At 46.8% G+C, this 12,156-nt stretch overlaps 1 protein-coding gene across 1 annotated transcript in view; it reads right to left on the bottom strand.

Annotated features, from left to right (window-relative positions):
- The window catches only part of LOC128836944 (coiled-coil domain-containing protein 175-like), a 53,068-nt gene extending 41,607 nt beyond the window's left edge, over window positions 1-11,461 (bottom strand). Inside the window, exons 1-4 of the mRNA XM_054027675.1 lie at window positions 11,384-11,461; window positions 5,362-5,447; window positions 1,564-1,675; window positions 1,218-1,353 (exon numbers count right to left, since the gene is read on the bottom strand). Coding sequence (XP_053883650.1) covers window positions 1,218-1,353; window positions 1,564-1,675; window positions 5,362-5,447; window positions 11,384-11,459 — 410 coding nt within the window. The 5' untranslated portion in view covers window positions 11,460-11,461. The remainder of the gene's footprint in view (window positions 1-1,217; window positions 1,354-1,563; window positions 1,676-5,361; window positions 5,448-11,383) is intronic.
- Window positions 11,462-12,156: the final 695 nt, after the last annotated feature.

Below are 12,156 nucleotides of genomic sequence, written 5' to 3'. Positions count from 1 at the left end.
AGACAGATTATACTGCATACCTGCCATAAGGATTCAAGTCCTGGTCCAAAGCCTGCTGAAGTCAGTAAAAACACTGCAGGGTAGCTCGAGACCTGAACCTTTATTTTCTACCTTTCAATAAAGTAAAGCACACATTAATGACTCCGACAAGTCTAGCACTATATATATATCAATAGAAATAAAATAGATATAAAATATAAGTACAGTAGTGCATATAGAATTGCCTGTAATTAAGACTATTTAAGACTGCCCATTTTAAAGGTTCATTTTCAGTTGCTTATAACATTCTCAAAGTTTTACTTCTTCAAGAGTGAATATTTTCTGAAAGTTTAATAAAAAAGATGAACTGTTTTCCAACATAGAAGGAATGAAAAATATATCAGTTTTCCTGCTGTAAGAAACTACGCTATGATCTCTTTTTGAACAACTCTAGCTCCTTGGCAGAAAGTGATAGGAACATCAAATCTGGCATGGACAAAGCAAATGTCCCAATATCCCAGGACAATGTGGAAGAGGAAGATTCATGAGGGGGTGTTTGCAGAGATTTTGGCCTGGTCTACAATTAAAGTTTATACCAAAATAGTTATGTCACTCAGGGATGTGAAAAATCCACACTCTCTAGGCAGGATACTATGCTGACAAAATCCTCAGTGTAGACGCAGCTGTGCTGACAGACAATGCTGTTGGCATCACTAATGTTGATTGGAGAAGTAGTGTTCCCATACTGGCAGAACTCCTCCTCCTGTCAGCGTATGTTGTGTTTATACTAGAAGGTTATGCTGACACAGTTATGCCTGGCATTTCCCCCCAAAGCATTAGGGGGCTCTCTCAGCATAAACACCTAACTCAGAGCTCTCTCCCACAGGTGGCGATCTGGGGGCTGCAAATTTAAAACTCTCTCTACTTCTGATTGTCCTCTGACATTCATTGTTGCAGGCAGAAGGCTCTCCCCCTGCCACTGTCATCACAGTCAGATCTGCAGTCACTTGCCTATAAGCCAGTCTATCATTACAGCAGGGGGCAGTTGGCATCAGGCAGTGACACGAAAGATCTTCAAAAGCAGGGCTGTTACTGCAGCAAAGAGCTGCCTAGGAAGATTTGCAGCTCGCTGCAGAAACAAGGGACAAGCACTGTTCACCAGGCTCCGATTCCATTTCATTTCTCCTTAATCCTCTATCAATATGATTTCCTGAAGCTTGAAGCAAATATATACATACCACAGAGCAGCGTTCTGGGTTTCACAAAGGATTTGCTTCTGATTCAGTGATTCGATTTCAGACGCGATGTTTTTCAGTGCAGTCTGTAATTGAGTTATCTTAGCAGTACTGGATTCACGGGCTGCACCAACAAGAGCTAGAAAAATAACGTGTGCAGTTGTTGCAAAAAACAAACAAACCCCAAAACATGTATAACAACAATCTGAATGTGGCTTATTTTCTGTAATCTTTAACGCATTACTGTAGGAACTGTCAACTATCGGTCGCCCCCAGAGTAATTCTCTTACTTTAGGGATACATTTTGTCTCCCCACTTATATTCTCAGAGTTGGTTAACTTGACACTACCTTCCAACTCCTTGGTAACTACTTCTGGAAGATTCTGGAGTTTTAAACGGAGATTACTATTTTTTATGGTCTCCTCTTCTAGAAGTTCAAGGGTGTGTCTTCTTAATTTTTCCTGACAATTAACAAATAGGTGATCACGCAAAGGTTAGATTCAACCTCATTCACTTAACAAAACAATATATGAAAAAGTGCTTTGGGGCTTCTAAACTCTACATTCTCCGCCTTTATACATGGCTACCCTAGCCTAGGCACTCCCACCCTCCACTTACCCTCCAAAAAATCTCGTCCCATGGAGGGCTGGCCAGAGCCATGTTGGTGTGGCAGCTCCAGGCTTCTCATGTGGGGCAGTCGTTAAAGGGCCAGACCCTCTTCCCACTCCAAAAGCTGTGTTGGGGGAGCAGCTGCGCCAGAACCACATTGCTGGGGCAGATCCTGTCTCTCAGCTTCTGTTTTGGGGGGGATAATTAAATGTCAGAAAAAAGCCCTCAAATCCTGGGCTGGCACACTGGCGTGTCAGCTCCTGGCTGTGGACCACTAGGGGGTGTGTGTTGAAGGCACCATTAAATAGGCACCCATCAAAGCTAGGCTAGAGTCACTGCTGAGACTGAGAGGAGCTCTTAAAGGGGCAGAGCCCCTGAAACTGTACAGTGGGTGGGGGAGTTGGGTCAGTGCCGTGCTGATACAGCTTCCAGCTGGAGGTGGGTGGAGAAGAATGGCTGGTCCATAAATAAGTGGTGACCTAGACCTACGCCTAATGCCTGACCTGCATTTTTGCTAACAGCCAGAGATGAAAGTAAGTCAGTACGGCAAGAGCCAGTACGCCATGCCGGACCAGATCAGCTTCCCCAGTCTGGTGATTTAAAGGGCCCAGGGCTCCCTGCAGTGGCCAGAGCCCAGGGCCCTTTAAATCGCCTCCCTGCTGCCCGAGCCCCGGGGTGGTGGCAACAGAGCTCTGGCAGTGATTTAAATGGCCCGGGGCGGCGATCACCGCTGGAGCCCTTCCACCGCTACCCGGGGCTCAGGTGGCGATTTAAAGGGCCAAGGGCTCCCCGCTGCCAGAGCCATGGGCCTTTTAAATCGCTGCCCGAGCCCAGTTGCCAGAACCCTGGGGTAGCGGTGGCAGGGCTCTGTCAGAGATTTAAAGGGCCCAGAGCTGCGCTGAGGTAGCGGCGGCCAGAGCCCCGGGCCCTTTAAATCTCCCGAGTCCCCTGGCTCCCAGCCGCCTCTGCAACTGGTAGCTCCGGGGGTGATTTAAAGGCCCTGGGACTGCCAGGGTTCCGGCGTACTGGTAAGTCCTTTAACTTACTTTCACCCCTGCCAACAGTTATCTTCACCAGCCTAAGCAAGATGGAAAAAAAAAAAAAGAGGTAGCCCAAGCCGATTCCTCAAATACTCAATTCTACATGCCTACACTTACACCAGTACACACTGCTTTCCTTAAGTGTAGAAAGACTGAAGAGGTGGCAATAGTATACAAGAAACACAATGAGAATATGAAGATTTCACTGGAGAGGAATTATATCTTCTTTTTCACTTTTACTGCAAATTGAGAACACTTTTGCTGAACTGAGCTAGTGACATAAAAAGAACTCATGAATAAGTTGATTAATAAGATGAATAAGGCTAAGATTTAGTCATAGGTATTTTTAGTAAAAGTCATGGACAGATCACGCGCAATAAACAAAAATTCGAGGCCCGTGACCTGTCCATGACTTTTACTATATAAATACCCCTGACTAAAACTTAGCAGCTCCTAGGGCCTGGGGGTGCTGCTGCTCTGGGTAGCCCCCAGGACACTGCTGCTCTAGGGGGTCCCAGGGACCAATGGCTAGCCCCTGCACTGGCCAAGGGGGCTGACTGCCCTCAGCCACCCGCTACTCCGAGGTCCCGGTGCCAGGGCGCTCTCCGGGGCTGCCCCCGGGACTGCTGCTCGGGTACTCCCCAGGGCCAGCTGCCCAAGGCCACCCGAGCAATGGCCAGTGCGGCTGGCCGCAGGGCGCCCGAGCAGCCCTGGGGTCAGCCGCACCAGCCACTGCAGCTGCGAAAGTCATGGAGGTCGTGGAAAGTCACAGAATCTGTGATTTCTGCAACCTCTGTGACAGAATTGCAGCCTTAATGATGAATTACTGAAGAGGAGGGTTGAAACAGGTGAGTTAGAGTAGTAGTGAAGGAAAAAAGGAGAGTTTTATAAGAGATTTACATTTATCAGCGGATAAATTAAAGAGATTTTTTTAAACTGTTTTATTTGAAACCACTTTGGCTTTAATGTCTACCATGGCCTTATGACAGATGCCAATCATCTATGAACAGCGATTCCCAGTTAAGAAATATCACAGATGACACCCTAACCATGCACATGGGAGTTCTCGTCTCTCTGTAGTGAAGGACACTAAGAGTTGCTCCAGGAAAGAGTGCATTGGGGTCAGAGGGAAAAACACCTAGGTCAAAATTATTGATTTGCTTTATTTTTAATACAGGCTTTTCTATAGTGCTCATCACAGTAGCATCTGGGCAGCTAACAATCCATAAATAATGTATCCTCACAATATCCCTATGAGACACAGAGGTATTCTTCTCATTCATACAGATGGGATTAAGTGAAAGAATAAGGCCCTTATCCTCCAAGGAGCTCTTCACAAGCAGACTTTGCACTCATGTGGAGCCCCATTAATTTCAATGAGGTTCCACCCACACAAGCTCATTGCAAGACTGGGGCCTAAATCACTTGCTCTAAACTAAAATAGGAAGTCTGTGAAAGCGCTGGGAACTACCAGATCTGGAGACCCAATCCATTGCATTGACCACAAGAGCATCCTTCCTCTCTTGACTTCAGTGCAAGTGCATACACTTACACAAAGTGTGGACTGGGCCTAGTCCTAGGGAAGTCCTCCAAAGCACTGGCAGCTCTAGTCAGGGTCCATGGGTGCAACTGCACCCACAGACATCAATGAACTTCCATGACTGCATCTCATGACTCCCAACTGGCACCCAGATACCTTCTCCTGCCAGAACCTGCAGCAGCTCCTCTCAGTGCCAAGCACCGGTGGGAAGTCTCGAGCCAGCATGAAGGTATAGAGGGTGGACAGGGAGCACTCCTGCTTGGGGGGAGCCTGGCCAGCATCCAGGTCCCACTCTGCCTTCCCGGCCCTCCTGCCAGAACACACGGCAGCTCCTCTCAGTGCCATGGACCAACAGGAAGCCTTGAATAAGCAGAGAGCACTAAGGATTTAGGTGGGGGGCAGTGGGGGAAAGTCAGGCCGTTCTCCTTATCCAGCCTGGCAGGGAGCTGTGGTGTAGGGAAAGCCAGAGGGAGCCTGTGCCATTGCCGCTGGGGAAGGGGTACCTCATTAGTACGCTCCTGCCCACTCCAGGCTGCCATGGCAACTTCCTTACATCCTGGGGGAAGATGAGAAGGGGAGCAGGGCTGCATGTGGAGCAGAGAGAGCAGGAGCAGGGCTGGATGTGGTACAACACACCCATTGAATTGGGAGGTTACATCTGCCCCTGCTCCAAAGTAACAGAATCCCACATTTTCCCTGGCTGTGTCATTTATCTTGGTAGGGTTGGATTAGTTGGATTATATTATTAGGGCCAAATTGTGCACATTGCAAAGTACATGCACAGCTTCCACTGACTTCAGCTGGAGTTGTCTTCCCTTCTCTGATGGGAGAATCTGACCTTCAGAGCAGAAAGTTGCTTATGATACAACAGTAAAATATTAATTTCACTCATTTCACACTGTACATCTTTCTCATGTACAAGTGACTCTAAATACTTTATACTTTCAGGTTATGTTACCAGTTTCTTAATAGCTTCAGTAGCATCTTCAAGGTGCTGCACGGCTTCTTCACTGAATGCACACGCTTCATTTTTCAGTTGTATTTCTAAATTAAAAACATTGTAAAATGTAAAGCTTCAATTTTTTCCCTTAACCTTAAAATTATATATTCATACTGCTACATTATAAGTGTTATTCTAAAAGAGAAGGCTTTATTCCAAAACATTTGCTAAATTGATTACTGTCATGGTTCTAAACTAGGGCAGCACCTTTTACATTCCTCAAATTAAAGACATAAGAAATTAAGTATAAAGTTCTAGGGGAACATAGTATGACAGACATGACAAAATACTGGATAAACCTTACTGAACTAAGTTAAACCCTACTGTATTAGGCTTAAGTAGTTTAGGAGTTCATTGTATTAAAATGTAAAGGTTTATGTATTATTGTGGGACTGTATGGAACTTTTTTAGGAAGAAGACATGATTAATGCAATATTTGGGAAGAATTATGATCTTCAAAGAATTGTTTGGGCCAATACATATGAATCCGGTTTCCGAGGACAAAGGTTCTCAACCACGGGTCCGGGGCCCCTGGCGGGCCGCGGACAGGTTTCAGGGGGTTTGCCAAGCATGGCCAGCATTAGACTCACTAGGGCCCAGGACAGAAAGTCCCATCACCCGGGGCTGAAGCTGAAGCCTGAGCAACTTAGCTTCATGGTGCCCCCTGTGGCGTAGGGCCCTGGACAATTGCCCTGCTTGCTACAATGACCTTTTCTGTGCAGAAAAACAGTTGTCATGGCACAGGTGGGCCATGCAGTTTTTATAGCATGTTAGGGAGCCTCAGAAAGAAAATGTTGAGAACCCCTGTCCTATAAGCTACTCGGGACGCCTTCTGCAGCTACCCCCTGGAGAGGTTCACCCCCTGGAGAGGTTCACATAATCTAGTTCAAACTGGATTCTCCAAGGACCAACAGGCAAAGAAAGATTTTTGGTTAAATAGCTTGATAGTAACCTGATCCATAGCCTTCTTTCTGATCCAGCAAATGGACAGGACCTCTGGTCCACAGAGAGCCCCAATCCTTAAGGAAAAATTGGAAGGACTTTGGCCTACTGAGGTCCCATAAAACAGGGGTTCTAGTTCTGAGCTGGGAACTTGTGACCACAAAATGGAGGCAGTGTCTTCACTAGGAAAAAAGGTGTGTTCTTAACTCATAATATTTAATTCTAAGTAAAACCCTAGGCTCTCCCATATTCTTCAATTGACCTGCTAACTTGGGTGAAAACTACAAACTGCCTTGTCTTCACTAGAATTTTACCTCAAGTTAGTGGCCTTTGTGCCAAGTTCTAATTTACGCCCTGTGTACTGTCTGATTCTGATGATCTACCACTTTTATGCTGATGTAACTCCTTTGACTTGAATTAAGTTACTTATGATTCAACCAGCATAAATGAGATCAGAAGGGAGGTCCACTGGATATAGTTGGCTTGCATGGGGGTAAATCACAGCAGAATTTGGCCCTGCACTATAGGCCTAGCAGTAAGCAGCAATTAGAGACAAGTCCCTTCAACAACAACATTCTGTCGTCACAATCTCTCTATCACTTGCAGATCAACAGATCTGTGAGCCACTTTCCCCAGAAACAGGATAAATGTAGGGCATACTGTGCAAAAATAAAAATCAATGTCACTAATTACACTGCTACTTGTCAAGTCTTTTCTTGACTTCTCTTTACCTTTTTCCATTGCTTTAATTCTGTCCTCTCTCCCAGATTCCCTCTTGATTCCTTTTATCTATTTGGTCTTCTTTCTCTACCTCATGTTTACTACAAAAGCTAACACTGTCCCCTTTACAAGCCATTATAATGTATCCTTCCTATTTTGTGTTGCCGTCCTTCCCCTCCCTCATTGTGTCTTTCCTTGTTTCCCCACCCTCTCTCTCTGCCTTCCATGGTGGTGGCCTCCCCTCTTGCATTCCTCTTCCCCACCCAATTTTGGGGACAAAAAGGCTGAGCTAGGTGGCCCACTGGGGCAGGCCTATAGGCAGCTGACTATGAATGTTAAGCCCTGAATAGAAGATCTCTTTAACTTTATATGGGAAAGCTCTTTAAGAACGGCTGCTTCCACATCCTTAGGCAAAAAAAGAAAAGAAAATGCAGCCATTTATTATCTGACTCAATGCATCTGCCAGTTTTCTGGCATACTTACATTCAGGACCATTTGTTAAATGGGATAGTGCCTACTTACAAGGTGGTATGTAGATTTTTTTAAAGGAGGTAAATCCCAACCAAACACAGGCTTAGAAAGGGAACCTGCAAAACTCAGAAAAGTATTCTTTATCCACAGGAGGATTCTGCTGATGACAAGGCAATATATGCAGGTCTCCACCCTCAGCCCCCTTCTTTGCTCCTCCGACACCTTATCTCTGAGTGACTCTCACCCATAATCGCAGCTCAATTACCATCTTTATGTTATAATTCACAAAAATTTCTCTCCCCTCTGAACCTGAGTCCATCTAAACTCAAAATCTCAGCCTGTCTTTCTGACATTTCCTTGTGGATGTCCAGCTGTCAAATGAAACTTAACATGACCTATTCTCCCTCCCTACCAAAGACCTCTACTTTCTCTATCACAATCATCCTTCCTGTTGCTCAAGAACATAATCTTGGCTTCCTCTTTGATGTGGCCTGTCCTTTGACCCACACACCCAGGCCATGTTTAAAACTTGCCATTTCTTTCCACCACAACATCTCCATAAATCGACTTTTCCTCTCATAAGAACAGCCATACTGGGTCAGACCAAAGGTCCATCCAGCCCAGTATGCTGTCTTCTGACAGTGGCCAATGTCAGATGCTTCAGAGGGAATGGACAGAACAGGTAATCATCAAGTGATCCATCTGCCCACATTGCCAAAGTTCTTGTCCAAGACCTAACCATCCTGTGCCTTAATGACTGTGATCAACACTCTGACCTCAATGCCTGTTACCTCATTCTCCTCAAATCCATTCAAAATGCTGCTGTTAAGATCATCTTCATGACTCAGTGCACGGACTATGTCACATATCCCTTTTAAGGTTCTCCATTGGCTCCCTGTTTCCAGTACATCAAACACAACCTTTTTGTCCTTACTTACAAAGCCCTCAACCTTTGATAGTTTAGCCCCTCTCCATGTAACTGATCTGTTATCATAATGTTGACTCCCATCTTCACTCTCTCAATAACACCAGCCTTGATCTCCCAATTCTCCACTTTTCTGACATGCTCTTTCTGCCAGACCGCCCTTTACACATGAGAAAAGCTCCCAATCAAAATCCATAAAGCTATCATCTTGTCCTGCTTCAAGTCCCTCCTCAAAACTCACTTCCTCCATAACACAAATGGTAAATTGCAACACGATAATGGCCAGGCAAGTAGAGAGCTGTGATCATTACTACTGGCTAAGCATTTTCACATCCTATTATATTTATATGTTACACCATCTCATGCCATTCCGACCCACCGGTTTGTCTCATCCCTCTGTTACATCTTGTCTTTTAGACTGTAAGCTCTTCGGGCAGGGACTGACATTTATTATATATTTGTATGGTGCCTAGGATAATGGGTTCAACCTGGTTGTCAGAAAGCCCTGCCAACATGCCTCCAACCTGAACTAAGGAGACCTACTCAGGGATAACAGGAAATGCAGCCTCCGTCCCCATTCAGTCCTTGAGCTCTCTGCTGAGGCTATCAGTAGTAAATATGTTATGACACAGACATCTCACCACAAGGAACTAGTCCAAGACTAGCAATTCATGTTGCAGTGGGCACTAAACAGGTATCAGACAGTAACAACTTTCCATCACTATCAACCAGAGTCAGATTTGACTGGCAACCTAAAGGAAAAATGTTCCTTAGCCCATTACCAATCACTAGAGCTGACTAGACCCTCCTGTACAATTTATTTTTAAAATGAATCCAACAAAAGGTTGCCACTATTTCCCTTGTAAGGTATTCCACGATCTAATAAAACTTGAGTTTGGAATCCCCCCCCTCCCATCCAATCTATTTTTTTTCTTTGTTCTAGTTAATTCCATTACTCTTGGTTATACCTCCTTGCTTACACTATTCTAAAACAATGCCTCTCCCTAGATAGTGGTTAATCTTTCATCCTGAATCAATTTCTTCCATTCTTAGTTATTGCTAAACCTCCTTACACAAACGCTTTAGCAGCAAACTACTGATTGCTGAAGTTTCCCAATGTTTTATCTTCTAGCCCTTTCTGTTGTCCCGAGAGTGGGTTTTATTTCTTGTGACAGATATAGTGATAAATGTGTTTTCAGATAGCAGATTTATTTTCCAAGGCCTTTCGGGAGCACCACAACCAGCTTCTTGTCAGATATCGCCTGAACAAAATTAACACTCAAGTCAGTTCAAGGATTTTCCAAACTCTTAAGACCCAAAAGATTCTGTATTTTGAGTGGTTGTCAAAGTGCCTTCTTCCTTCAGATGCCATGCCATGCCATGCCATGCACTCATTGCAGAAGTTCATAAGAGACCACAGGCATCTGTCTCACACCACCTGTCTCAGCACCTGAATGCAATATTTGCCCAGTGTGTGAAATGTGTTCACTTCTCCAATGTATCAGCAGAAATAGAGGTCAAAGAAGGATTCTTTGCCATGTATGGTTTTCCCAATGTGCTAGCGCTATGTGTAGGTACAGGGGATTTTACACATGTGGAAACATTACCTGCTCAAGAAGATTTTAAAAGAATGGTTTGCAAAAATAAGAAGCAGTAGAACAACATGAGTATCTAGGGACCTAAACAGATCATTAAATATATGCTTGCCAAAAAGTCTGAGTCCCGCAGAGAAACCAGATGGCTGTGTATGTGACAATCAAACCAAAGAAATGTATTGTCTACACATATTACCCACCCCCACAAAATGCTAATTTCTGAAGGATTTAGTTCTCTGATTTATATGCATATGGCAGTCAGATTAATAGATAGACACCTCCTGGGTCAATTAGGAACAAGACAGCCCATAGCAATGACAGACAAATAATATTTTAGACATATAACTAAAATAATGTGTAGCTGATAAGTTTGAATAATACCAATTTTCAAAATCAGGCCCTGATACCACAATGAGCTCTGCATGGATACAGGGGTCTGCCCACAGGAAGCTCATTGAAGGATGGGGTCTCAATATACCTGCCATAGTGCGGATATATATGAACAAATATATAGTGTAAAATACATATAAAGCATCCCAAGTATATGCCTCCTGAGGTAGCTTTTCCTACTTACACACGTGACAAAAATTCTGCAAAGATTGTCCTGTAAATAACATTGGCCCAGGGCATACCCTCCTGTGGAAATACCTGTGGGATGGGAATGGGGCAGTTGGGGGTTGAATCCTCATGGAGTTTCCCAAAAATCCATCTGGGTGGGGAAGGGAACCCCAGTGGGATGAGCTATTGTTTCACCCCGGTAACCCGACAAATTAACCCCTCTGGATCCACAGGAGGCAAGAGACATATGCTTGAAGAGCTGATCCCCTCTTCTGCCTCTGGGACCCCCCAACTAGCTGGCAGTGGGGTTGGACAGGGAAACAACTCACCCCCACCCCACTCCCTTACCCCTTTCCCAGCAGCAGGGCTGCTCTTGGTCTGGATCCCACAGTGGGGCTGGAGAGGGGGCAATTTACACCCCAGGGTCACTAACCCCCTTGGCCTTCAGACACCTGAGTATTATGCAGTCACCCTTTGCTCTGCGGCCATGACCAGCCGGTGCCCCGCCCCCGAGCCGTGCCCAGCCCTGTATCCCCTGCCCCGCCCCAACAGGAGCCATGCCAAGCCGGTGTCCCCTCCCCCACAGAGCCAGGCCCAGCGTCCCCCCAGGAGCCGCGCCCAGTCCGGGATCCCCTTCCCCGCGGCCGCCCCCAACCTGGGGCCCCACCCAGGATCCACGCCCAGCCCGGAGCTCGCCCCCGCAGCGCCTTACTGGGGCCTCCACAAGCGACCCCCTGGGCCGCGCCCCGCTCCGCCCCGCCCCGCTCACCCACTCCGTGCAGGTGGCCCAGGGCAGCGAGCGCGGGCTGGGCCGGAGTCAGGCCCCCCAGGCAGGGCGTCTCCATGGCGTCGCCGCGCCCGAAGCAGGCCCCTCGGTTGCCAGGGGAACCGGACGCTGCGAGCCCTCGGGCGGCCCCTAACGGAGGCCGGGCTCTGGGACTAGAGGGCGGGCGTCGGGCAGCGGGCTCCCCTGGGACCGGGGCCTGCAGACAGACAGACAGGCAGGCAGACCTGGCTGCAGGGCAAACGGACTATGCCGCCAGCCTGGGACAGACAGACAGACCTACAGGTTACACAGACTGTGCTGCCAGCCCTGGGACAGACAGTCAGACAGACAAACCTACAGGTTACACAGACTGTGCTGCCAGCCCTGGGACAGACAGACAGACCTACATGTTACACAGACTGTATAGCTAGCCCTGGGACAGACAGTCAGACAGACAGACCTACAGGTTACACAGACTGTGCTGCCAGCCCTGGGACAGACAGTCAGACAGACAGACCTACAGGTTACACAGACTGTATAGCTAGCCCTGGGACAGACAGTCAGACAGACAGACCTACAGGTTACACAGACTGTATAGCTAGCCCTGGGACAGACAGTCAGACAGACAGACCTACAGGTTACACAGACTGTGCTGCCAGCCCTGGGACAGACAGTCAGACAGACAAACCTACAGGTTACACAGACTGTGCTGCCAACCCTGGGACAGACAGACAGACCTACAGGTTACACAGACTGTGCTGCCAGCCCTGGGACAG

This window comes from Malaclemys terrapin, chromosome 4 (assembly GCF_027887155.1).
Source record: "Malaclemys terrapin pileata isolate rMalTer1 chromosome 4, rMalTer1.hap1, whole genome shotgun sequence".
NCBI lineage: Eukaryota > Metazoa > Chordata > Testudines > Emydidae > Malaclemys > Malaclemys terrapin.
The sequence above is the reverse complement of the archived record's forward strand: the minus strand, read 5'-3'. Positions and strand labels throughout refer to the sequence as shown.